Here is a 26,623-nt window from a genome sequence, read left to right as displayed (position 1 = left end):
TCCAAGCTGCAAACAGAACCTGCCCCCAGGCAGTGCCCTGCAAACAGGCAGGGTTCTGTAGGGCCAAGGAGAGTGCACAGAGATTTGGGCTCTGTGAGTGCTGGCAGGGAGAGATCAGGCACAGGGAAACACCTGCAGGAGGAAAATCTGCAGGAAGCAGAGAGAAGATCAGGCAATGAGAGAAAACAAAGCCCAGCAATGCTGTGGCAGGGAGAGTTTAGAGATGCCCACAGGATCCCCTGCAGTGCAGCCCCTCCCTCTGAACAAGCCCCCTCCCTCCTGTGCCCCAGCCAAGCCTCTGCCCTCAGGGCCGGGGCTCCAAGGCGTGCAGCCCCTTCTGTGCAGGCAGAGCTGCAGCAGAGCCGTGGGGCAGCTCTGCAGCCCCGGGCCCAGTTCCCTCTGCAGAGCACAGGGCTGGGAGCAGCTGCCCGGCCCTGGGGGCTCTGGAGGGGGCACAGCTGGCTCAGGGTGACGCTGTCCCCAGGGCCCGGCTCTGGGCAATGCTGTCAGTGCAGCCAGGGAAGGAGCTGCATCTCCCTTCATCCAATGCCATCAGAAGGACACTTGGAAGTGTCCCTGAGATTTCAGTCCAAGCTGGGAGCTCCAATCCAGGGTGCAAACCTGTCCTAGAGCATCTCTGAGTTATGAGATTGATGGGCAAAGGCAGAGGTGTTGTGACACTGAAAATGCTGCTGGGTTGAAATGAGCAATGTGAGTCCTTGGCTGCAAATGTGGAGCTGGGCTGTGCTGGATCCATCTGCTCTCAGCAGTGCCTGGTGACATTTTAAAGGGGGAGCATAGGAAGGTGATCACCCTCCACCTGAGCAAGGTTAAAACCCAGAGAAATTCTGAACAGGTCAGAATGTCAGACCATCTCCCCTCACTCTCCACTCATCACTTCGCCTCACAGAACTTGCTCTGTTTTCCAAAAATGCGGCAGAATTGCTGAGCGTTTCTGATATCCAAGCATATCAGGAGAGACATGGGGGGAGCTTAAAAAGAAAACCCCAGATCTTGAAAATACTAAACACCATGTCTGTGTGTTACAGAGGAGGGAATATGGGAAAAGGCTTTGATTTCGGTTACAGGTATCTGCTCCAACACTTCACTGTCCTTTCTCCATGAACAGGTGCCCATGTGCAGCCCCAGCAAATGTCCAACAGCAGCTCCATCAGGCACTTCCTCCTGCTGGCATTGGCAGACACGTGGCAGCTGCAGCTCCTGCACTTCTGCCTCTTGCTGGGCATCTCCCTGGCTGCCCTCCTGGGCAACAGCCTCATCATCAGCGCCGTAGCCTGCGGCCACCACCTGCACACGCCCATGTTCTTCTTCCTGCTCAACCTGGCCCTCAGCGACCTGGGCTCCATCTGCACCACTGTCCCCAAAGCCATGCACAATTCCCTCTGGGACACCAGCAACATCTCCTACACTGGATGTGCTGCACAGCTCTTTCTGGTTTTCTTCTTCCTGTCAGCAGAGTATTTCCTCCTGACCATCATGTGCTACGACCGCTACGTGTCCATCTGCAAACCCCTGCACTACGGGACCCTCCTGGGCAGCAGAGCTTGTGCCCACATGGCAGCAGCTGCCTGGGCCAGTGCCTTTCTCAATGCTCTCATGCACACAGCCAATACATTTTCCCTGCCCATGTGCCATGGCAATGCTCTGGGCCAGTTCTTCTGTGAGGTGCCCCAGATTCTCAAGCTCTCCTGCTCCAAATCCTACCTCAGGGAACTTGGGCTTCTTGCTGTAAGTGCCTGTTTCATATTTGGCTGTTTTGTGTTCATTGTTTTCTCCTATGTGCAGATCTTCAGGGCTGTGCTGAGGATCCCCTCTGAGCAGGGACGGCACAAAGCCTTTTCCACCTGCCTCCCTCACCTGGCTGTGGTCTCCCTGTTCCTCAGCACTGGTCTGTTTTCCTACCTGAAGCCCGCTTCAATGTCCTCCCCATCCCTGGATCTGGCCCTGTCAGTTCTGTACTCGGTGGTGCCTCCAGCCCTGAACCCCCTCATCTACAGCCTGAGGAACCAGGAGCTCAAGGCTGCAGTGTGGACATTGATGACTGGATGGTTTCAGAAACATTAAACTGCTGGCCAATTTCTGCAAATCACTTGTAAAAAAATTCAATTTTGATACTTCCTGTTAGTTTCATTTTGGAGGTCTTTTCCTTTGTTTTACTTTTTTCATATTGTCCACAAAAACATGTCATTGTTTGTGCCATTTCTCATTTTGTTTCTCTCCATCTTCCCTGTGCCCACAGACTGTGTCAATGAGGGGCTGCGCTCTTGGTGACTATTAAGGGACTAAAGGATGTTCCAGAAAAGTTTTCTGCAGAGATGCCCTTGTGTTGCTTTCTCTGGAGCAGCAGCAGCAATGTCTGTGTGCAGAGCTGGGGGCAGATCAATGCTGGCACAGCAGCCCTGGTCCTGCTGGCCACACCATTCCTGAGCCAGGCCAGGAGCCATTGGCCTTCTTGGCCACCTGGGCACACTGCTGCCTCATGTCCAGCCTGCTGTCCATCAGTCCCTGCAGCTCCCTTTCTGCCTGGGTGCTCTCCAGCCACTCTGTCCCCAGCCTGTAGTGCTGCAGGGGTTGCTGTGGCCAAAGTCCAGGACCCGGCACTGTGACTTGTTAAACTTCACCTTGTTGTATTTTGGCCCTGGATCCAGCCTGTCCAGGGCCCTGTGCAGAGCCCTCCTACCCTCCAGCAGATCCACACTCACACCCAGCTTGGTGTCATCTGCAAACTGGTTAATGGTGGACTCAATCCCCTCACCCACATTGTCACTGAAGATCATAAACATGACTGGGCCCAACACAGACCCTTGGGAGACAGCACTGGAGACTGGACACACACTGGATGCAGCACCATCCTTATCACTTTCTGGTCTCAACCTCCAGTGAGCTCTTTACCCTGGGAAGGGTGAACATATCCAAGCTGTGGGCTGCAGCTTTTCCAGGGAATTCTGTGGCTTGCAGTGTCAAAGGTTCTTCTGAAGTCCAGGCAAACAACATCCACAGCCTTTCCCACATCCACAGGTGGGTCACCTGGGCATAAAAGGAGACCAGGTTGGTCAGGCAGGACCTGCCACCCCTAAATCCATGCTGGCTGGCTCTGATCCCTGGGCCATCCTGTGGGTGTCCTGTGATGGCACTCAAGGTGATCTGTTCCATAACCTTGCCGGGCACCCAGGTCAGGCTGACAGGCCTGGAGTTCCCCAGCTCTTCCTTCCAGCCCTTCCTGGGGATGGGCTCACACTGGCACCTCCAGTGCTCTGGGCCCTCCCTGCTGAGCCAGGACTGATGGTAAATGATGGAGAGCAGCTTGGGGAGCTCATCCACAGCTCCCTCATCCCCCTAGGATGGATCCCATCTGCTCCCAGAGACACCTGTGAGCATCTGAGTGGCTCAGCAGGTCAGCAGCTGCTTCCTCCTGGATTCCAGGGGGCTGTTCTGCTCCCTGTGCTCATCTACCAGCTCAGGAGAACACTTGTCCTGAGGACAACCTGTCCTAATATTGAAAATTGAGACAAACAAGATGTTAAGTAGCTCAGCCCTTTCCTTATCTTTAGTTACTGTATTCCCCACTGCATCTAATAAATACTAGAGGTTCTTCTTCTCCCTACTTTTGCGATAACTTTTTTTTTATAAAAACCTCTTTTTTTACAGAAGCCATCAGGTTAAGTTCTAATTGAGCTTTCACATCTCAACTTTTCTTTCTGAATAACCCATCAAAATCCTTAAATGCTTCCTGACTTGCCAGTCCTTTTATCCCCCAAGTTCCCACAAAAGCTCCATGGGCAGCCAGGCCAGTCATTGTCCTTACCAGCTCATCTTTTGTCACACTGGGACAGGCTGCTCCTTCCCCCTTAAATTACCTTCTTGAAATGTGTGTTCTTCCTGGACCCCTTTGTTTTTAAGGGGTGTTTCCCTTAAAATAATTCAGTACCTGATTTTATATTCCCCAAATCAGCATCCTAAACAGGCCAAAGTCTGCCCTTCCGAATTCCAGTGCAGAAGTTTTGTTGCTGCCCTTCCTTCTTTCACAGAACATGGAAAACTTGATTATTTCATGGTCACTGTGCCCCAGGCAGCCTCTGAGCCCCACATCTGCCCCCAGCCCTTCTCTGTTTGTGAACAGCAGCAGACAGAGCTTTCCTTGGCAGTGGGTGTTACCAAAAATTCCGTGAAACAGAAAACTCCTTAACCCCAGTGTAGCATTAAGAAGCAGCATTCTTTATTCAGCTGGATGCACGGGGGAGAGCTCCTCTCAAAGCCATGCATGCTGAGTACAGGAAAGTTTCTGTTTATTTTCTGTATTTTGCTCACATATTCATTGATTGTCATGGACTAAACATACATATGATAATCATTAACACATTTCCCCTCCCTTTACCCATGTGTTCTTCTGTCCTGGGGGTCTCTCTGGTGGTCCCTGGTGGTCATGGACCCCAATGTTCCAGTGGGCCTGGCTGAGCTGGCAGGACCCTGAGGCTGCTGAACTTCCAGTTCCCCTTCTCACACAATGGGCCTTGTGTGGTTTCCATAGGCCTGGGGTTTTGGAGAACAAGCTCCAGGTGTCAGCTCACCTGCTGGAGACAATTGATCATCCGGTAACATGAGATCACAGAGTGGGCTTTGACATCACAGAGTGGGTTATGTGAGGTCATTGATCAGCTATGACATCACAGACTGCCTTTGTGACATCACAGAGCCAGCTGTGACATCACAGGGCAGATGTCACATCACAGAGCAGACGATGACATCACAGAGCAGGCTGTGACATCCCAGAGGGGCTGTGTGCCATCCCAGCAGGGCTGTGTCAGGTCACTGGGTTGGTCACTCGGCCCCAGCTCCCCCTCACAGTTTCTCCCAACAAGTCCAATGCTGTCCATGCCCAGCGGGGTCCCTGTCCCCCGGGATCCCCCCGGCCCACCTGGAGCCACAGCCTCCACCAAAGGATGTTCCACAGGATCCACCCCAGAGCCTGACATGGGGACAAGGAGCCAGGGCTGTGTGACCAGGACATCAAGGATGGGGATTATCCAGGTCACTGTGGCCTGGGTTGGGTTGCCCAGGGCAGGAAAGATGTCTGGCAGCTGGAGCAGGGTCTGGGAAGGGCCTCCAAGGTGGGGCTGGAGCCCTTGAGCTGTGAGCAGAGGCTGAGGGAGCTGGGCTTGTCCAGCCAAGAGCAGGGAAGGCTGAGGGGCTCCTCATCCCAGCCTGGCAGTGCCAGCGAGGAGGGGATGGAGAACACAGAGCCAGGCTCTTCACCGGGGGCCTGGTGGGAGACAAAAGCCAATGGGTGGGAGGGGAAAGAGGGGAGATCAGCCAGGACAGGAGGAGATGAAATGAGTCAGGCTGGTTTCAGCATTTCCTCAACACCAAGAGCAGCCTGGCCTCCCTTCTCCATCCACCACTGACAGCTTTGCAAATCAGGAATTGTTGGAGCTGTTTTGCCCCCACTCCAGGATGAGCATCCTGATACAAGAACTTAATTGTTTTTATATCTGTCAAGGAACAATGTTTGTCAAAAATTAATTTTAGTATGAAAATCACTTGTGGGTGGTGGACTCATAAGGCACTGCTGGGAAGTTGCATATAGCTCAGGGAAGAGTATGATTGTTACTAAATTGTGTCCTGTTCAACCATGGTCTGTTGGCCATGAAGAGAAACTTTCTGTGCCTCTGAGTCTCACCAGTTCCTGACCCCCAAAGGACACAAACCTGATGAGTTGTGGTCCCCAATCCAGGGGCTGCACTTGCACCTATGCACTTGCATAGCCAGAGCAGAGCTCCCTTGTCCCAGAGAGTCCCTGGCAATGCAGGGATGAAGGAAACAGGACAGGCTGTGGGGATCAGGGGCAGGGCATGGACAGGGAGAGGAATGACTTTTGCACTTGATGGAGCTGTGCCTTCCCTTGGATTTGTTGGCTGACAAGAAATGAACATCCCTCTGTGTCTCGGGCAGCTCCTTCTCCAAGGAAAGCAGGTGGGAGTTGGAGCCAGGGAGCTGAAAGCTGTAGGTGCAGCCTGGGCTGGAGGGAGCTCAGATTTGCACAAGGCTGCTCTGAATGCCAGGGCTTGGATGGGGGAAATGGTGGGGTGGGGGTAGGGACAGAGTCTGATTGATTGTCAGCCATGAAGGGTCTGGATTTTCATATCTGTTCAAACTGCATGAGGAGATACTTGTACTCAGTGTCAATTGGAGATTGGACACATCAATGAATTACCAGTAAAAAACCAATGAATTACAAGATCTAAAAATATTTACTTGCTGTCTTTTTAAATATAATGTATTCACATTGAATAGGCTTCTGAAATGTGTTGAATTAACCACACAAGATTTGGAAACTGAAATCAAATTATTCCCAGAGGCTTGGCTTGTTCAGGTGTTCTGAATGTTCATGAGCCCTGGGACACTGAATTCCTGCCCTGAAGAGCTGAAGGCTGAACAAGCCTCTGGAGCAGTGAAATTCAGCAGCAGCCTCCAAGTTGCTGAGGATGTCAGCAGCCCCCACTGAAGCCATCCCTGCCCAGAGACCGTGGGGGAATGGGCAGACAAGGAGAGCGTCCCTGGGGCTGGGGCAGCACAACTCAGAGGCACCAGCGGCTCCAGCTGGGCAATGGAGTGTGGAATGGGGCTGGGAAAGCCCTGCCTGGGCTGGGCCAAGCAGCACACACAAGCCCTGACCCACATCCACTAAAAAACTCTCTCAAGGAGACATTTAAAAGGAATTACAATTGTTTGTGTACACTGAGTAGAACACACTGGATAAATATCAGCAAGTGATTCTCTGGAGCTCTAAACAACAAAACAGGAACTTTACTGGCAACTTTAGAATATCAGAGAAACTTTGGCCAAAGGTTTAATACAACATTCAATCAACAAGAAACACTTCTCATAACATTAACTTTGCTCATTCAACTTCACAAACTGTAAGCCTGTTCCATTTTAAGTTACTCAAATTTTGCAAGAAGAGGGAATAAAAAAAAGACAAATAAGATTTAGAGAAGCACACACAGAGCTTCCAACTCCTGGAATCCAGCAGTGTTCAGATGGAATTTCCAAGAGGATGCAGGGTCAAGATGTGTGCTTGCCTTGTGGTCAGCCTTCAATACCCCTTGGTCTCCCTGGGCCCTTCCCCCAGGTGGGGCTTGGGCTCATTTGGTCCCTCAGGAGCTGGGCTGGGGGCTGCAGAGGTGGCTGTGGAGCATTGCCTGTGCTGTGCCAGGGACTGGCAGCCACTGCTGGGCTGGGATAGAGGCTCTGGGGGGATTGGGGTTCCAGGGCAGGGCAGGGCTGGGGTTCCAGGGCAGGGCACAGCTGGACCTGCCCCTTCCTCTCTCCCACACACAAAATGTTTTGAGCCAACAATCTCCTCCAGTGTCTCACAGTAAGGCAGTGTTGGAGCAGGAATTCAATTCTGGCCATGGGCACTGGGACAAGAAGGACAGCTCTTTCCCATAGGAAGGAAAGCACAGAGCCCCAGTGTTTGGAAGGCAGGTGAGAGCCTAAGTAGGCCACGGCCAGGCAGACTTCTGAAGAATTGCAGATTTTGTCTGGGATCAGTCTTTCAATTAAGGGAATTTTGAAGGTGGAAACCCAGTCTCAGTCATGGGCACCTGGCGAAGCAGGACAATTCTTTCCCAAAGGAAGGAAAGCACGGAGCCTTCCCCAGTGTTTTGGGGACAGATGAGAGGTGACCATTGTGAAACCGTTGCCAGCCAGACCTGTCCTGACAATATTCCTATTGGAATAGTCCCTGGATATAAGGAAATTTGGAAGTGAAATCTCAAATCTGGCCAGGGTGCCTGGAGGAGAAGGACAGTTCTTTTCCATAGGACAGAAAGCACAGAGCCCCAGTGCTTCAACGGCAGATGAGCAGAGACCCTCAACATGTCAAAGGCAGCTGGACCAGTCAGGCAGCCCATGGGAGGCCAAAGCAGCCACACCTGTTCTGTGCTCCTTTGGTTTTGTGGGCCCCACAGTGCCACAATTGTGACTGGTTTCTATGGGGTCCAGGGTCCAGCAGTGTCACAATGGCAAAGTCCTGCAGTGTCACAATGGACCCTTGGTTTGATGGGGTCCCACAATGTCACAGTGGCCCCTAGGTTCCTTAAGGGCCCACAGTGTCACAATGGTCCCACTTATTCCATGATGCCTTGCAGTGTCACAATGGTCTCCAGGGTTCCACAGGCCCCACAACAACACGGGATTCCTCTGTTCCATGACCCCTGCAGTGTCACAATGGACCTTTGGACCCTGGGGGTTTGTGTTGTCACGATGGTCTCCTTTGGTTCCCCAGTGTCACAATGGACCCCTGATGACACGAGGTTCCACAATGTCACAATGGACCTCTGGTTGCATGCAGCCCTGCAGTGTCACAAAGGCATTTTGGTTTCATGAGGCCCCACAGTATCACAATGGTCCTCTTGGTTGTGTGGGGACCCCCAGGGTCACAATGGTCTCACTGGTTCCATGAGGCCTCACAGTGTCACAATGGTCTCCTTGGTTCCATGAGGCTGTAAATTGTCCTGATGGTGTCTCCATGGTTCCATGAGGCCTTGCAATGTCACAATAGACCTTTGGCACCATTGTGAGACCATGGGGTCTCACAGTGTCACAATGGTCCCTTGGTCTCACAGGGCCTCACAGTGTCACAATGGTCCCTTGGTTCCATGGGCCCTGTGCTGCTGCATTCCCCCCTCCCCTTCTCAGGCCGCCCTGCCAGCTGAGAAATGCTCCTTGGGCCTCGGCCTTGGCCAACAGCCCCTGGGCTCAGCTCCTCTGCAGCTCATCACAAACACTGTCTGCTCCAGGCACTGCTGCTGCCCACCCAGCTCCTGCTTTCTGTAGCAGCAGCCCTGGGAACAGTTTCTGTTCCCTCCGTGGCAAAACATCCCTGTTCTCACCCTGCCAAAGAAAGCTGTTGGTGCCAAATGTGGCCAGGATGAACCATTGCTGGCACTGAAGCCCCTCTCTTGGGGCCCTGCAAACAGCGCTCCAAAAGGAGCCCTTGGAGCTCTCCTGGGCCAGTGACTCCCTCTGAGTGGGGCCTCTCCCAGCCGGGAACTCTCCCGTTTGCTGCACTCGGGGATCCCCAACAACGACGGAGCCTGGGCCAATCCCCCCACTCCTCCAGGCTCAGCCCTTTGCCCGCTGGGGAGATGCCAAAGGATCCACAGGGAGCATTTCCTGCCCTCAGGGGAATTTCTCCCAGGTGCCTTGCCCTGACTCTTTGTGTCTGTGTGCACACAGGAGTGCCTGTGCTGGGGAAATGTGGCAGAAATGCTGCTCTCTGAGGGGTCTAAGTGCCTTGGATAGCTGAGTCAGTCAGGCCTGTAAGTAAGGGTGAGTCACAAGCTGTAAGCAAAGTTGAATGCTTCTAAGAGTTGTTCTTTTGCTAAGTTGTTTAATATAAGTTATAAGCGGAGTTAAATACAGTTAAATGTTATTCCTCTGTTAAATTGCAAAGTCATCAGTTATAAGTTAGGTTAACTAGTGTTAAGTGCTGTTCTTTTGCTAAATTGTGAAGTTGAAGGTATCAGTTAAGGTTAAGTCCTATTAAGTTTGAGCTCTGTTAAGATTTTGGCCCATATTTCTTTAACCCTTTCTGTCCTTGTGTCTCATACACACACACAGGGACAGCTCTTGGGTCATTTCTGGTTTGATTGCCTGGATTTTGTTTGGTTTTGTTGCTTTGTTTCTTGGTGTGCCTGAAGTGTCCAGTCAGGAGCAGAGTGACTCTTGCCAAGGAACTCTGTGCTGCTGTCCCTTAATATTAAATCTGGTTTTGCTGATCCCTTGCTGGGGATATTTTCAGTGCTCTTAAGGCCTTGTTGGTAACAGGGTGAAGGAGCCCTGGCCCAGGCTCTGGCCCTGGGGGACACGGGGACGCTGCCAGGGGGTCCCTGTCCCCCTGTGCCACCCCCAGAGCCCCGGCCCCCGTCCCCGTGTCAGGCTCTGGGGTCGATCTCGTGGAACATCCTCTGGGGGAGGCTGCGGCGCTGGGGGCGGGGGGACCCGGGGGGACAGGGGACCCCGCTGTGCACGAGCAGGGTTGGACTGCTCTGGGGGGAACTGTGAGGGGGGCCGGGGCAGAGTGACCTCCGCAGTGACCTCACACAGCCCTCTGTGATGTCACACAGCCCCTGTGATGTCACACAAACGCCTGTGATGTCACACAGCCCCTGTGATGTCACACAGCCCCCGTGCGATTTAAAACAACCCCGTGACATCACACAATCTTCCTATGATGTCACAACAACTGTGATGTCATACAACATCTGGTGATGTCACACAGACTTCCTGTGATGTCATACAAACTCACGTGACATCACACTGACTCTCCTAGCATGTTACACAGTCCCCTTTGATTTCACTCTCTGATGTGATACATCTGCTCTGTGATGACACAGAAGACACTGTGATATCACAAAGTCATCATGTGATGTCACTGTCTGTTCTGTGATGTCACAACCTGCTCTATGGGTTTACAGCCAGCCAGTGATGTCACAATTCACTCTCTGATGTCAGAGTTGCTTCCTCGAAGATGGCAGGATCTGCTCTATGGCCTCACACCCTACTCAATGATGTCAAAGACAGCTGGGTGATGTCACAACTCCCTCAGTGATGCCACAAAACCCTCTCTATGATGTCATACTGCCACTCTGTAAGGTCACAGCACACACTTTGACCTCACAGCTGGCTCCATGATGTCATACAGCCATGCCATGATGTCACAGCCTGCTCTGTGATGCCACACAGTTCCCTCTATGATGCTGTATCTGCTCAGTGACCTCACACAACAAACTCTGTGATGTCATAGCCCAATCTGTGACCTCACACAGCCCACTCTGTGCTGTCACACAGCCCCTTGCTGCCATCACAGCTGCTCTGTGCCTCCATGACACAGCCACCGAGGAGCTGCTGTGACACAGCCTCCTCTGGGACATGCCACAGCCCCTGCCAGTGCTGAGCCCCTGGGAGCTCAGTCTGTGCCCTGCTGGTGTGCCTGAGGGGCCCTGGCAGTGCCCCAGCCCTGCTGGGCTGTGCACAGGAGCTGCTCCTGGCCAGAGCTGTCTCTCTGCAGCTCTGCTGCCCTTGCCAGGAGCTGCCTCTGGGCCAGGAGCCCGGCCCACCTCAGCAGCACAGACACAGCACAAGGACTTTAATGACCCTCTGGGGCTTTGGTGCTCTTTGCATCAGACTCAGTCCCTCAGAGTGTGCTCAAAGAACTTCTCAGGGACTCAAAAAGAGGCTGAAACAATGAAGTTTCTCGTACTTTACAGAGATCCTTCTGAGGGACAGGACTGAGAAAGTGTCCCCAGGTTCCAGGTAGAGCAGAACACTGGTGGCAGTGATGACAGGTGGGGACAAGCAAGGCAAAGGTGTCTCTGGTGCTGAGCAAACCTGCGCCTCTGTCCCTGCAGGCTGTGGGCATCCCCCGGCTGCCCCACCTGGCTGGCCCCTTCCTTTGCTGACAGCTCTGCCTCCTGCCTGCCTCTGCCTGCCCACACAAAGCCTTGGGATGCTCCAGGCTCCTGCTGGGGGACGTGCTGCACCACAGCCCTGCCCTGGCAGGGAAATTCCTTTCTCTTGGTGCCCACTCTGGGCCTCCCCAGCTGCCCTTGGTGCTATTATGTCTTCTTCAGGCTCATTCCCACTATGAAGAAAAAGCTCCAGCCTCTCTGAAACTGCCCTTCAATCCCTCCCAGGCTATTCCTGTTCTGCCCTCAGTTTCTGTGACCATGGTCACAGGGGTTTTCAGGTGAAGGGAGAGACGAGAATGTTGACTCCGTGTTCAGAAGGCTTGATTTATTTTTTTATTATATATATATATATGTATTACATTATAACTATACTAAAACAAAAAAGAATGACAGGTTTTCTCAGAAGCTAACTAAGCTAAGAATAGAAAAGAAAAGAATGATAACAAAGGCAGCTCTCACGGACTCTGTCCGAGATAGCTCGGTCCTTGATTGGCTATTTAATTATAAACATCCAAGATGGGCCAATCACAGGTGGACCTGTTGCATTCCACAGCAGTAGATAACCATTGTTTACATTCTGTCTCTGAGGCCTCTTAGCTTCTCAGAAGGAAAAATCCTAAAGAAAGGATTTTTAATGAAAAGATGTCTGCAACAGGTTTCCTCACCCCGGAGCCCAGAGCCTGCAGACTGTCCCTGCTGGTTTTATGACAAGGCCTCTAAACCCCAGCGTGGGAGATTTGTGGAAAAAAAATAAGGTCTGTGAAAAAGGAAAAATTGTGGTCAAAGGTATTTTCTCCCAAATCTTGCAGTGGCAGAACAAGGGTCAATATCTTTAAAATGAACAAGGGTGGATTTACATTTGTTAGAAGGAGGAAATATTTTACAATTATGAAAGTGGCACAAAACTGCAACTGTATTTCCAGAGAATTGGATGCCCCATTCTAGGAATTGTCCAAGAGCAGGAGCTTTGTGCAGCCTGACCCAGTGAAACCCCCTGCCCTCCCCAGTGGCAGAATTCCTGTCGTGTGGGTTCTCTGCTGTGCTGGGTGCCCTCACAAGGCTTGTGGCCAGAATGTCTGCTGAGGGCAGCCAGGCTGCTGCAGGGGCAGTGACCTGACAGCCATCACCATGGCAGCCCTGTCCCCTGGGCCTGGCTGTGCCCTTTGCTCTGCCCCTTCCTTGGCTCTGCTGGCATGAAGAGTTTTGTCATTGATATCATTGATGTCTTGTCCCCAAGGTGCTGGGGCCAATGGCTTCCCAGTCAGGCTCCTGGAGCAGAAGTGGCTTTTCAGAGCCCAGGCAGGAATGAGCCCTGAGGCAGCAGCTCTGCAGTGGTGGCCACCAGGCTGGGCTGCCAAGGGAGGCTTCTGGCCATGGCCTGCAAGCAGCTGCTGCTGCCAAGGTGCCTTTGGTGCCTCAGGCTCTCCCTGGCACAGCTCCCAGCACGGCACTCTGCCCTTGTGCCCGAGGCCTTCCCTGTGCTGGGGCTGGCCTGGGGCTTTTCCTGCAGAGGGACCTGCCCTGCAGATGGCACAGGAAAGGCAGTTCCTGCTGGAGCAGGAGGCTCTGCCTGCAATGGGCTCCAACAACTCCAGCAAGGCCCTGTTGACTTCAAAATTGCTGCCTAGAGCACAATATTCTAATAATTGTTATAGTTCCTGCACTGTGGAGTAAATAACTCTGGTTAAGATCTTTCTGTCTAATCATGATCAGAATCAATTAGAGCCCTATTTATATAAATATAGCTGATATTTTATCGTTAATCCTGTGGGACAAATTTTGTTAAAGTTGGATTCCACCTGTCCGATCTTTTACATATAAACCTTTGACAAATTCTGGGGCTGGGGTTGAATCCAGTCTCTGCCAGTCTCCTCTCTTAGAAGGAATTTGAGAAGTCCAGGGGCCCTGCAGAGGTTTGAGGATCCATGGTGGCTGCTGGGTGTCATTTCTCCATCTCACGTTTGGAGTTTCTCCAATAAAGAAATAAAGCTTTTGCCTGAAGTTCCCACTGTGCCCATGACAGGAACCCCTGTGAGTATGTGGGACATCCTGGCTCTTTGGCAGCCTGGAGACTCCTGGGATGTCACCGTGGAGCCCCCGTGAGTGCCTGTGACAGATCGGTGCCTTTGCAGCCCAAGGTGCCCTGGGATGTCACCATGGAATGGCTGTGACTGCCTCTGACCACAGGGCTCTTTACCATCCCCAGAAAGACCTGGGAGGTCTCCATGGAGCCCCTGTCTCCGCCTGTGACATTCCAGCTCTGGAACAGCCTGGAGACTCTTGGAAAGTCCCCATGGAGCCCCTGTGAGGGCCTGTGACAAATCTGATCCTTAGCAGGCAACCATCACCAGGCGCCTGTTGCTATGCTCAGTTCCCATGGCAACCATCACCAGCCCCCTGTTGCTATGCTCAGTTTCCATGGCAACCATCACCAGCCCCCTGTTGCTATGCTCAGTCCCTTGGCAGCTCCATGGAGACCCCATGCCAGGGGTGGTTGCCATGGCCACCAGCTCAGGCCTGCAGCCAGAGCCTGTTGCCATGGCAACCATTGGCAGCCCCATTCCCAGGCTCATGGGATCCCAGAAGCACAGAATTGGCTGAGCTGGGAGGGACCCATCAGGATCCTCCAGTCCAACTGCTGGCCCTGCACAGGACACCCCAACAATGCCAGCCTGGGCCTGGCAGCGCTGGCCAAACGCTGCTGCAGCTCAGAGAGCCCTGGAGCTGGGACCCTTCCCTGGGGAGCCTGGCCAGGGCCCCAGCAGCCTCTGGCCAAAAACCTTTTCCTGACATCCAACCTGAGCCTGCCCTGACTCAGCTGCAGCCGTTCCCTCCACTCCTGTCCCTGGGCACCAGAGGGAAGAGGTTCCCACAGCCCCAGCCAGGGACCCGCTCCCAAGGCTCTTGCCATGGCCACCAGGGCTGGCACCAGCTGGGATGCTCAGTCTCCATGGGCTGGGGTTTAGGAATGGGATTCCCCAATTTCCTGCCCCCACTAAAACCGCGCTGCCCTCGCTGCCCTCCCGCCTGCCATGGAAAGCACAAAAGGCAAAGATCCCAGGCTGGGATGAGAACAATTTATTGGGAACAGCAACAAGATAAGGCACAAACAGGAATAAAAACAATATTGTCAACAGAAAGGATAAGAAAAACTATTTACAGGGAAAACTACTACATCAACAACTGTCTGCCTGGCCACGTATTTCATCCTGTCTAGAAAGGACACCCTTCTCCTCAGGGAGAGAGAGAGAGAGAGAGAGAGAGAGTCCCTCTCCTGCCCCTGGCAATGTTCTCAGGTGGGAGTGAATGTAATGACAGGGCCATGGCCAGACCCTTACATTCTTCCATCCCACATCAGGTCATTGGCAGGGGCAGGAAAAGGTGCAGGTGTCTTCCTAGCATGGATCACAGGGAACATGGATCAGCGGGGCTCTTCCCAATGTGGCTTCTCCCATGGGGGATGAAGCTGGAGTGGTGCATGAAGCTGTTCCTGCAATCGAGGCATTTGCAGGGCTTCCCTTACTGGTGGCTCCGTTGGTGTCTTGTCAAATGAGAACTTCTGGTGAAGCTCTTCCCACACTGGGGACACTCATAGGGCCTCTCCCCAGTGTGGATGCGCTGGTGGGTGATGAGGTGGGATTTCTGCTTGAAGCCCTTCCCACAGTCAGGGCAGTGGAAGGGCCTCTCCTCTGAGTGAATTCGCTCATGCAGGTGGAGACTGAAGCTGGTCTGAAACCTCTTCCCACACTGGGGACACTCATACAGCCTCTCCCCAGTGTGGATGCGTTGGTGCCTGATGAGGGCAGAGCTGCAGCTGAAGCCCTTCCCACATTCCCCACACTCATAGGCCCATTCCCCAGTGTGGATCATCTGGTGGCGGATCAGGGTGCTGCTCTGCATGAAGCTCTTCCCACACTCCAAGCACTTATAGGGCTTCTCCCCATTGTGAAGCTGCCCATGGACCACCAGCTCTGAGCTCTGGCTGAAGCTCTGTCCACATTCCTGGCTCAGGGTGGGTCTTTCCTCCACAGAGCACCCGGGGCTGGGTTTGGTGCCCCTTCTCCTGTGGAAACTCTGGGGCTTTTCCTCCCCATTAGAATTCTGCCCCGTGGAGCCACTTAAAATGGCCTCTTCCACATGGTTCTGCTGTGGGGATTTGTCCTCCCTGGTCTCCATCCTCAGCTCCTTGTCTGGGGGAAGAAGTACAAGGAGAGGATGGGATTGGCCTCCATGCCACAGGGAAGGGGAAGGAGATCCCCCCAGAGCATCCCTGGCAGGACGGGGTTGGCAGCAGGGTTTTCCTGCAGTCGCGGGCCGTGCTGGGCTGGGAGATGGAGCAGGAGGGAGGGGGAAAGGGGCACTGACTTCCTCCTCACCTGCCTGGGTATCCCAGGGCTCCTTCCTCTTCCTCACAGCCTCCTCCTCCATGGAGTCAAGGTTTGGGAATGGGAAATCCTGTTTTGGGAACCAAACAAAGGGTGCACACATTGTCTTTTTACAGGATTTAAAGGAAACCTGGGGGAGAGTCTAAGCCAGAATTACGATTTAATAAGAAAATCAAGATCAAGGCAATGATACAGGAACACAGCCTTAAACTGACAGAGTCAGGATATAACCTGACACCCTGTTGCTCAGGGTGGTGGCAGCAGTCCCATTAAATGGTGGCTGCAGTCCTGTGGGAGAGATGAACGTGATTCTGTCCAAGCAGTGATCCTGTAGAAGGGTCTGGTCTTCCTCTGGAGGTCCAGTGGTGGTTCTGGAGCTAGCTCTTGTCCTCTGGGAATCCAGTAGGCAAGCTGCTCCTGGTGTTTCATGGCTCAGCTTATATCCAGGTAGGAATGCTTGGATCCTCCCCCTGGGCGGAGCATCCAACAATGGGATGATGGAATTTGATCAGTCCTGCAGTGACACTCAATGGCCCATTCACAGCAGATATCTCCCCTGGAGGGCGTTATCAGGGCTGAGTCATGGAAGAGATAAAGAACACTGCCCCACCTGTTTATAGCAGTTGATGAAGATGGGGATTGAAAACATGCATTTGGTTCCATCTTACACTGCAACCTGAAAAAGTGGGGGAATCCCTGCTCAGGGGGTGAACACCACCCCCCTTACCCAAACTGGCTCAGGTGTAAAACCCCCACCCTGGGAAGGCCACACACACAGGGGACAATGTGACACTTGCCCTGCCCCAGGGGAGGTGTCTGTCTCTGTCACTCCCTTGCTCTCCCCCACTTTTTCTTTCCAACTCTCTCTCTACTTCACATTTACTGTTCAATAAAATCTACCTTGGTTTTAGTCTTGTCAGCACCTTAATTGGGGAAGAGGCATCTCTCTGAAAATATTGTTATCCAGATTTCAAGATTATTTTGGCACAGTGAGTTCAGGGCACTGTTGTCTGTCCCCAAGTGCCTTTAACAACAGCATAGTTCCCTCCACTGAGGAGGTTGCGTTTTTTTCTGGAAGAACTCTTGGAAGCTTGGACACAGTCCCTCCTTCATCCTGTGGAACTTATGGGAGAAATGATGAAGAAAATGGCTGTTGTGGGTGGCCAGGGAAAAAGAAAATATTTTCTTGTCCTTCCTTGAAAAGTTTTTTAAAATCACTGGAGAAGAGGGAGCAAATTATATCAGCGTGACTGATAAAGTTCATTTACTCAAAGGTGAGGAGCACAAGGCTGCTAAAATTCCCACAGGAAGCCCAGCTCAAGTAGCTAAATTCCCCAATAACTCCAGCCAGGGGTCTCCGGGAGGATTTTTTTGGAGAGTGTTCGGAGCCGGCAGATCCCGGACTCAAGCCCCGGATATCTCCGGGCTCCCTAAGAGGAGCTTTTTCGGGGGCAGAGGAGCCGCGATCGCCCCTCGGGAGGGTCCCGGGGGGTCCACGTGGGGAAGGCCCGGTACCGACGGGGCGGGACATTGGTTTTGGGGATCCCCGTGAGAGCCGGGGCTGTGGAACGGGGGACCCCCGGGGCGGGGAGAGGGGAAGGGGCGATACCGGAGCTGGGGCACCCCTGGCAGCCCGGAGATGAGGTGGGGACGGGACCCCCTGACCCTGACAGGGGCGCGTCCTGGGGTGACTTCATGATGCTCGTGCCCCATCGGTCCCTTTAGCCCAGAAATGAGTTCTGCACCTTTAAGGCTGGTTCTGAGAGCCAAGGGGAGGAGGAAGAAGCTGCAGTTTGTTTTCAGACACTGCACTCACTCCTCCACATTCCAGCTCCTGGATGGACAGAGGGCAGGACAGAGCTCTCCTTTGCTTTTAGTTAGTTTTTAGCTCTCTGAGGCAGAGATGTTCCTGGACTGTGATTTTTGTTTTTCTTTGTTGCTGTTTAAACCTGCTCTGAACTGAACACCCAGAACACCACTGGCAGCTCCCACCTGTGGCCCACCTGGCCAAGCCTGGGCTGCAGTATTTCCAGCACTGCAGAGACTGATAAGAGACTGATAAGAGACGGAGTGAGCTGAGCTACAGCCCAAGGAGGGACATTTTGAGTTCATCATCTCCTTTGGAGCAGTGAGAAGTCTTATTGTTTAATATTGTTCATTTGTTGTGCTGGTGAATGCTTTGCCTGGTAAATAAACAGATTTTTTCCCCTTTTCTCTGAGGAAATCTTTTCTCGATCCGGCTGGGGTAGGGGCCGCTTGAATTTGCTTTTTAGAGGAAACTCTTTTGGAGATTTTCTCCCAAATTTGCCATAAACCAGGACAGGGCAGTGGGAAGAGGGGGGAACCCCAAGTGGATGGTCTGGGGTGAGGCTGGAGAAGGGGACCCCAAACCCCCCCAGAATCCCTAAGCAGGACCCTGGAGAGGGGGGATCCCAACGACCCTTGAGGATCCTCAGCAGCCCTGAGACGGGGGACCACCAGAACCCCAGAGGGATGAGACTGGACATGGGACACTCCTGGTGGCTTTGTTTTATTCAGTCTTGATTTCTGGAGGTTTTTATGGATACCAGATGACTTCTAGAGATGGACTTGGGTGGGAGGAATCCCCAACCCAAGGCATTCACAGCTTGTTTTTCCCCAAACCAGGATTTTCCCCAAACCATCCTGCAGTGACATCCCCACTGTCCTGCTCTGGGTGAGCTCAGTCCCAAACCTGACCCTGATCCTGGTCTCAATCTCACTGCATGTTCAGACACACTCACAGTTCTGAATTTATTCTTATCCCAGCCCCACACTCATCTAGCCCCAGACCCAATCCCAACCCCAGCCCTAAAGCCAATCCCATGTCTAGCCCTAACCCCAATCCCAGCTCTAATCCAAATCTCAGCCCCAACTCCAAGCCCAGCCCCAATTCCAGCCCCTTCCTAAATCCTCAGCCCCAAACCAAATCCCAGGTTCAGCCCTTCTGGGGCTTTGTGGGTGTCTCTGTCCGTGTGACCCCGATGATGTTTGGGTGGGGTCCCAGCAGGGCTGAGAGGGACAGAGACCCCCCCGGCCTCCCCAGGGGTGAGAAGGTGGCAGAGCCCCCCCAGCCCCGAGCAGCCTCAGCGGTGAGAGGGACACAGAGCCCCTGGTGCCCAGCCCTGCACAGGCATTGCGTGAGGCCAGAGGGATGGAGACCACCCGAGCATCCCCCAGGGTGAGGGGACAGAGACCCCCAAGCATCCCCTGGGAATGAGAGGGACAGAGACTTGACAAAAATCAAACTTAAGCCTACAGAAAATGCCTTGAATTTGCTCTTCCCACAAGTAACTTGTGGTGGAAACGCAAACAAATTGCAAAATTTAATAAACTGACAGTAGAAGCAATTCTGTGGCAATTCCAAAATCCATTGGTCCTGCACAGCTCCAGCTCAGCTGCTGGCACATTCTGATAAAAGAAAAGTGGAAATTCGGCCCAATACATTGCAATACCTGTTTTATGAAAAGAGTATGAAAAGGAAGGGAAAGCTCTGTGTAGATGTCACAAAGGTGACAGGGACAAAGAAAAAAATTATTCTTAGATTTGGCAAAGCCCCCGGTCTGTGAAAAAGAAAAGGGGGGACAGCCAGGGACTGAGAGGGACAGAGATCTCCCCTGGAGTGGTCCAAGTGTGACATTGTCCCTGTGTGTGTGGCCTTCCCAGGGTGGGGGTTTTACACCTGAGCCAGTTTGGGTAAGGGGGGTGGTGTTCACCCCCTGAGCAGGGATTCCCCCACTGTTTCAGGTTGCAATGTAAGATGGAACCAAATGCATGTTTTCAATCCCCATCTTCATCAACTGCTATAAACAGGTGGGGCAGGGTTCTTTCTCTCTTCCATGACTCAGCCCTGATAATGCCCTCCAGGGGAGATATCTGCTGTGAATGGGCCATTGTGTGTCACTGCAGGACTGATCAAATTCCATCATCCCATTGTTGGATGCTCCGCCCAGGGGGAGGATCCAAGCATTCCTACCTGGATATAAGCTGAGCCTTTCACACCAGGAGCAGTTTGCCTACTGGATTCCCAGAGGACAAGAGCTCCAGAACCACCACTGGACCTTCAGAGGAAGACCAGACCCTTCCACAGGATCACTGCTTGGACAGAATCACGTTCATCACTCCAACAGGACTGCAGCCACCATTTAATGGGACTGCTGCCACCACCCTGAGCAACAGGGTGTCAGGTTATATCCTGACTCTGTCAGTTTAAGGCAGTGTTTCTGTATCATTGCCTTGATCGAAATTTTCTTATTAAATTGTACTCCTGGTTTAGACCCTCCCCAGGTTTGCCTTCAAACCAGTAGAAAATCCAGTGTGCTCATCCTTTGTTTTCCTTCTAAAAGAGAATTTCCCATCTTCAATTCTTGGCCAGATGGAGGAGGAGGCTGTGAGGAAGAGGAAGGAGCCCTGGGACACCCAGGCAGGTGAGGAGGAAGTCAGTGCCCCTTTCCCCCTCTCTCCTGCTCCATCTCCCAGCCCAGCACGGCCCCCGGCTGCAGGACAACCCTGCTGCCAACCCCGTCCTGCCAGGGATGCTCTGGGGGGATCTCCTTCCCCTTCCCTCTGTCATGGAGGCAAATCCCATAATCTCCTTGTCCTTCCTCCCCCAGACAAGGAGCTGAGGATGGAGACCAGGGAGGACAAATCCCCACAGCAGAACCTCATGGAAGAGGCTGTTTTGAGTGATTCCAGAGCGGAGGAATCCAACAGGGAGGACAAGCCCCAGAGATTGTACAGGAAGAGGGTCTACAAAGCCAGCCCAGGGTGCTCTGAGAAGGAAAGACCCACCCTGAGCCAGGAAGGTGGACAGAGCTTCAGCCAGAGCTCAGAGCTGGTGGCCCATGAGCAGCTTCATGATGGGGAGAAGCTCTACAAGTGCTTGGAGTGTGGGAAGAGCTTCAGGAAGAGCTCCCACCTGATCCGCCACCAGATGATCCACACTGGGGAATGGCCCTGTGAGTGTGGGGAGTGTGGGAAGGGCTTCAGCTGCAGCTCTGCCCTCATCAGGCACCAACGCATCCACACTGGGGAGAGGCCCTATGAGTGTCCCCAGTGTGGGAAGAGGTTTCAGACCAGCTCCAGTCTCCTCCTGCATGAGCGGATTCACACAGAGGAGAGGCCCTTCCGCTGCCCCGACTGCGGGAAGGGCTTCAAGCACAACTCCCACCTCATCAGGCACCGGCGCATCCACACTGGGGAGAGGCCCTATGAGTGTCCCCAGTGTGGGAAGAGCTTCACCAGCAGCTCTCACTTGACAAGACACCAACGGAGTCACCGGTGAGAGACGCCCTGCAAATGCCCCAAGTGCAGGAGGAGCTTTGTGCCCAGCTCCAGCTTCAACCCCCATGGGAAAACCCATGTTGGAAAGAGCCCGGGTGATCCATGTTCCCTGTGATCCATGCTGGGAAGACACCTGTACCTTTTCCTGCCCCTGTCAATGACATGGTGTGGAATGAAGAACATGAGGGTCTGGCCATGACCGTGTCATTACATTCACTCCCACCTCAGAACATTTCCAGGGGCAGGAAAGGGACTCTCTCTCCCTGAGGAGAAGGGTGTCCTTTCCAGGGAGGGGAAATACGAAACTGGGAAGAGCCAGTAGTTGATGTTGTAGTTTTCCCTGTAAACAGTTTTATTGATCCCTTCTGTTATCAATATTGTTTCTGTTCCATTTGTTCCTTATCCCGTTGCTGTTCCCAATAAATTGTTGTTATCCCAGCCCGGGATCTTTGCCTTTTGTGCTTTCCATGGGAGGTGGGAGGGCAGCGAGGGCAGCACGGTTTTAGTGGGGGCAGGAAATTGGGGAATCCCATTCCTGAAGCCCAGCCCGTGGAAACCGAGCCTCCCAGCTGGTCCCAGCCCTGGTAGCCATGGCAACCACCCCTGGCATTGGGTCTCCATGGAGCTGCCAAGGGACTGAGCATAGCAACAGGGGGCTGGTGATGGTTGCCTGCTAAGGATCAGATTTGTCACAGGCCCTCACAGGGGCTCCATGGGATCTTTCCAAGAGTCTCCAGGCTGTTCCAGAGCTGGAATGTCACAGGCAGAGACAGGGGCTCCATGGAGACCTCCCAGGTCTTTCTGGGGATGGTAAAGAGCCCTGTGGTCAGAGGCAGTCACAGCCATTCCATGGTGACATCCCAGGGCACCTTGGGCTGCAAAGGCACCGATCTGTCACCCGCACTCACGGGGGCTCCACAGTGACATCCCAGGAGTCCCCAGGCTGCCAAAGAGCTGGGATGTCCCAGACACTCACAGGGGTTCCTGTCATGGCCAGAGTGAGAGCTTCAGGCAAAAGCTTTGTTTCTTTATTGGAGAAACTCCTGCTGAGACATGAGGTGGAGAAATGACACCCAACAGCCAACATGGATCCTCAAAGCCCTGCAGGACCCCTAGACTTCTCAAATTCCTTCTAAGAGAGGAGACTGGCAGCGGCTGGATCACATTCCTGCCCCTGACTTTGTCAAAGGTCAAAAGCATTGGACAGGTGAAATTGAACTTTAACACAATTTGTCCTACAGGATTAATGATAGAATACCAGATAAATTAGTATAAATACACCTCTGATTGATTCTGATCATGATCAGATGGAAAGATCACTAGCACAGTTATTTACTCCACAGTACAGGAGCTATAACAATTATTAGAATATTGTGCTCTTGGAAGCAATTTTGAAGTCAACAGGGCCTTGCTGGAGCTGTTGGAGCCCATTGCAGGCAGAGCCTCCTCCTCCAGCAGGAGCTGCCTTTCCTGTGCCATCAGCAGGGCAGGTCCCGCTGCAGGAAAAGCCCCAGGCCAGCCCCAGCACAGGGAAGGCCTCGGGCACAAGGGCAGAGTGCCGTGCTGGGAGCTGTGCCAGGGAGAGCCTGAGGCACCAAAGGCACCTTGGCAGCAGCAGCTGCTTGCAGGCCATGGCCAGAAGCCTCCCTTGGCAGCCCGGCCTGGTGGCCACTACTGCAGAGCTGCTGCCTCAGGGCTCATTCCTGGCTGGGCTCTGAAAAGCCACTTCTGCTCCAGGAGCCTGATTGGGAAGCCATTGGCCCCAGCACCTTGGGGACAAGATATTAATGACAAAACTCTTCATGCCAGCAGAGCCAAGGCAGGGGCAGAGCAAAGGGCACAGCCAGGCCCAGGGGACAGGGCTGCCATGGTGATGGCTGTGAGGTCACTGCCCCTGCAGCAGCCTGGCTGCCCTCAGCAGACATTCTGGCCACAAGCCTTGTGAGGGCACCCAGCAGAGCAGAGAACCCACTCTACAGGACTTCCATCCTTGGGAAGGGCAGGGGGTTTCACTGGGTCAGGTTGCACAAAGCTCCTGCTCTTGGACAATTCCTGGCATGGTGCATCAACCTCTCTGCAAAAACAGTTGCAGTTTTGTTCCACTCTCATCATTGTAAATTATTTTCTCCTTCTAACAAATGGAAATCCAGCCTCATCCACTTTAGACCTATGGACCCTTGTCCTGCCACTGCAAAATTTGTAAGAAAATACCTTTGACCACTATTTTTCCATTTTCACAGACTTTGGAGAGGACCCAAACATCTTCCAAGATGGGGTTTGGAGGCCTCATCTCATAACCCGCAGGTAGAGGCTGCAGGTTCTGGGCTCAGTGGGGTGGAGACTGAGGACAGAACAGGAGTAGCCTGGCAGGGGCTGAAGGGTGGTTTCAGAGAGGCTGGAGCTTTCCTTCCTAGAGCATATAAGCATGAGAAGGAAATAATGGCAGCAAGGGCGCCTGGGGAGGCCCAGACCGGGCAGCAGCAGAAAGGAATTTCCTTGGCAGGGCAGGGCTGTGGTGCAACACGTCCCCCAGCAGGAGCCTGGAGCAGCCCAAGGCTTTGTGTGGGCAGGCAGAGGCAGGCAGGAGGCAGAGCTGTCAGCAGAGGAAGGGCCCAGCCAGGTGGGGCAGCTGGGGGATGCCCACAGCCTGCAGGGACAGAGGCGCAGGGCAGGGACACCGTAGGACAGCCTGGGCTGCACAGGACACAGGCATGGGCAGCAGCTGCAAGACAGCCCTGACAGAGCCAACTCCTGCAGCACTTTGGCCATGGCTGCTGGCCCTGGGGTTGAGGCCAGCAGGGGACAAGTGACCCTTGCAGGCCTGGGGCCTCATGGCCTCCTTGTCCCTGCTCAGTAGCCTGGCAGGGGCCGCCCCATGCTCCTGTCCTTGGCATTGCCCATCCCCACATCCCAGTGCCCCAGCAAGAGCCCTGAGCAATGAGGGAGGGACAGGACCTGCCTGGCCAGGGGCTGGGGCTCAGGCCTTGGCCCTTTGCATTCCCGAAACACATCCAGCTTTGCCCAGCACCAGAGACACGTTTCCCTTGCTTGTCTCCAGCTGTCATCAGTGCTTCTAGGGTTCTGCTCTACCTGGAACATGGGGACATTTTGTCAGTCATATTCCTGATGAGGATCTCTTTAAAGTACAAGAAACTGCCATGTTTCAATCTGACTTTGAATCATTGAGAGGTTTTTGAGCACACTCTGAGGCACTGATGAGTCTGATGCAAAAAGCACCAAAGCCCCAGAGGGTTATTCAAATCCTTCTGCTGTGTCTGTGCTGCTGAGCTGGGCCGGGCTCCTGGCCCAGAGGCAGCTCCTGGCAAGGGCAGCAGAGCTGCAGAGAGACAGCTCTGGCCAGGAGCAGCTCCTGTGCACAGCCCAGCAGGGCTGGGGCCCTGCCAGGGCCCCTCAGAGACACCAGCAGGGCACAGACTGAGCTCCCAGGGGCTCAGCACTGGCAGGGGCTGTGGCATGGCCCAGAGGGGGCTGTGTCACAGCAGCACCTCTGTGGCTGTGTCATAGAGGCACAGAGCAGCTGGGATGTCAGCAAGGGGCTGTGTGACAGCACAGAGTGGGTTCTGTGATGTCACAGATTGGGCTGTGACATCACAGAGCTTGTGATTTGAGGGCATCAAGCAGCTACAGCATCATAGAGGGGACGGTGTGACATCACAGAGCAGGCTGTGACATCATGGCATGGCTGTATAACATCATAGCGCAGGCTGTGAGGTCAAAGTGTGTGCTGTGACATTACAGACTGGCAGTATGACACCACAGAGAGGCTCGTGTGACATCACTGAGGGGGTTGTGAAATCACAGAGGTTGCTGTGGCATCATAGAGTAGGGTATAAGGCCATAGAGCAGACTCTGCCATCATGGAGGGTGGCTCTGTGACATCAGAGAGGGGGTTGTGACATCACTGAGTGTCTGAGTAACATCACAGAACAGGCTGTGACATCACAGAAGAGACTGAGACATCACAGGGTGTGTTGCAGTGTATCACCATTTCCTGTCTCACCTATCACATCCCCCTCAAGGATGCCAACCTTTTCCCCTGCCCCTTTTGCCCTCCAGCCTGGCACCTTCCAGCAAGGTGTCGTGTGATTGGCAGATGCCCCCCAGGCCTGGGCTCATTGGTTTGTCCTAGCGTCCATGTCCCCTGACCCTTCCTCTGCTCACACCTGGTTGGCCCTCACCTGTCCATCCCCTCCCCCTGTCCCCGGGGCTTAAAAAGGACACGAGGCCATGCGTTCAGGGTCTCTGCCGTGGTCTCTGCCGTGGTTCTATCTCTGTCGTCTGGCTGTCTGGAGCTGTTGCCAGATTCAGAAATCTACCATGCTGCAATAAACTCTGGATCTAAGCTACACGGCAGAACCCGCTCCTTTTCCCTTCACTGTCTGAACCTTTTCTACCAAAGGTAAACTGAGTTCCTAGCCAGGCAGGACATACCCCGAAACATTTGGGGCTTAATATTTAATAAGGGTGACTTTCTGATGTCAAAGATTGTTCTGTCTCAATCACATCACAGCTGTATGACATCACAGAGTATATCCCAGCATTGGCTCTGTGACATCACAAGGGGGATTTGTGTCATCCCAGCATGAGCTGTGACATCACAGGAGGCTGTGTGACATTGAAGGTGGCTATGTGACATCACAGGGAGCTTTGAGACATCATAAGGGGACTTCATGACATCCCAGTGTGGGCTGTGACATCACAGGGGCTGTGTCACATCACAGGGGTTTGTGTGACATCACAGGGGCTGTGTGACATCACAGGGGCTGTGTGAGGTCCCTGGGGAGGTCACTCTGCCCCGGCCCCCCTCACAGTTCCCCCCAGAGCAGTCCAACCCTGCTCGTGCACAGCGGGGTCCCCTGTCCCCCCGGGTCCCCCCGCCCCCGGCCCTGCAGCCTCCCCCAGAGGATGTTCCACGAGATTGACCCCAGAGCCTGACACGGGGACGGGGGGCCCGGGGCCCTGGGGGGGGCACAGGTGGACAGGGACCCCCCGGCAGCGTCCCCATGTCCCCCAGGGCCAGAGCCTGGGCCAGGGCTCCTTCACCCTGTTACAAATGAGGCCTTGAGAGCGCCGAAAAAATCCCCAGCAAGGGATCAGCAAAAACCAGATTTAATATTAAGCAGCAGCACCACAGAGTTCCTTGGCAAGAGTCACTCTGCTCCTGACTGGACACTTCAGGCACACCAAGGAAACAAAGCAACAACAGAACCAAACAAAATCCAGGCAATTGAACCGAAAATGAACCAAGAACGGTGTGTGCTTGTGAGCCTGTGTTCTAAAAAGACAGTGAGGGCAAGGATAAAAGGAATGCATCCTAAAAGCTAAACTGAGCTTAAACTTAACAGGCCTTGACTGATTACTTAGACTTCAGCATTTAGCAAAAGTATTTCACCTTACTTATAACCTTGACAGTATTTCACC

General features: G+C 53.5%; 2 protein-coding genes across 2 annotated transcripts in view; both read left to right on the top strand.

Annotated features, from left to right (window-relative positions):
• The first annotated feature begins 1,497 nt into the window (after positions 1 to 1,497).
• LOC129132371 (olfactory receptor 14J1-like) lies at positions 1,498 to 2,085 on the top strand. Its single transcript, XM_054651444.2, has one exon. The coding sequence runs from the start codon at positions 1,498 to 1,500 to the stop codon at positions 2,083 to 2,085; it is 588 nt and encodes a 195-aa protein (XP_054507419.2).
• Positions 2,086 to 20,273: 18,188 nt separating this feature from the next.
• The window catches only part of LOC143692803 (uncharacterized), a 54,113-nt gene continuing 47,763 nt past the window's right edge, over positions 20,274 to 26,623 (top strand). Inside the window, exons 1-2 of the mRNA XM_077173034.1 lie at positions 20,274 to 20,288; positions 20,751 to 21,171. Of these exons, the coding sequence (XP_077029149.1) occupies positions 20,274 to 20,288; positions 20,751 to 21,171 (436 nt within the window). The remainder of the gene's footprint in view (positions 20,289 to 20,750; positions 21,172 to 26,623) is intronic.

This window comes from Agelaius phoeniceus, unplaced genomic scaffold, assembly GCF_051311805.1.
Source record: "Agelaius phoeniceus isolate bAgePho1 unplaced genomic scaffold, bAgePho1.hap1 Scaffold_108, whole genome shotgun sequence".
In the NCBI taxonomy this organism is placed as follows: Eukaryota; Metazoa; Chordata; class Aves; order Passeriformes; family Icteridae; genus Agelaius; species Agelaius phoeniceus.
This window is presented reverse-complemented; position numbering and strand designations above follow the sequence as displayed.

Excerpts from the sequence above, each read along its gene's own strand:
- LOC129132371 (XM_054651444.2), top strand. The coding sequence starts at position 1,498 with ATGTGCTACGACCGCTACGTGTCCATCTGCAAACCCCTGCACTACGGG.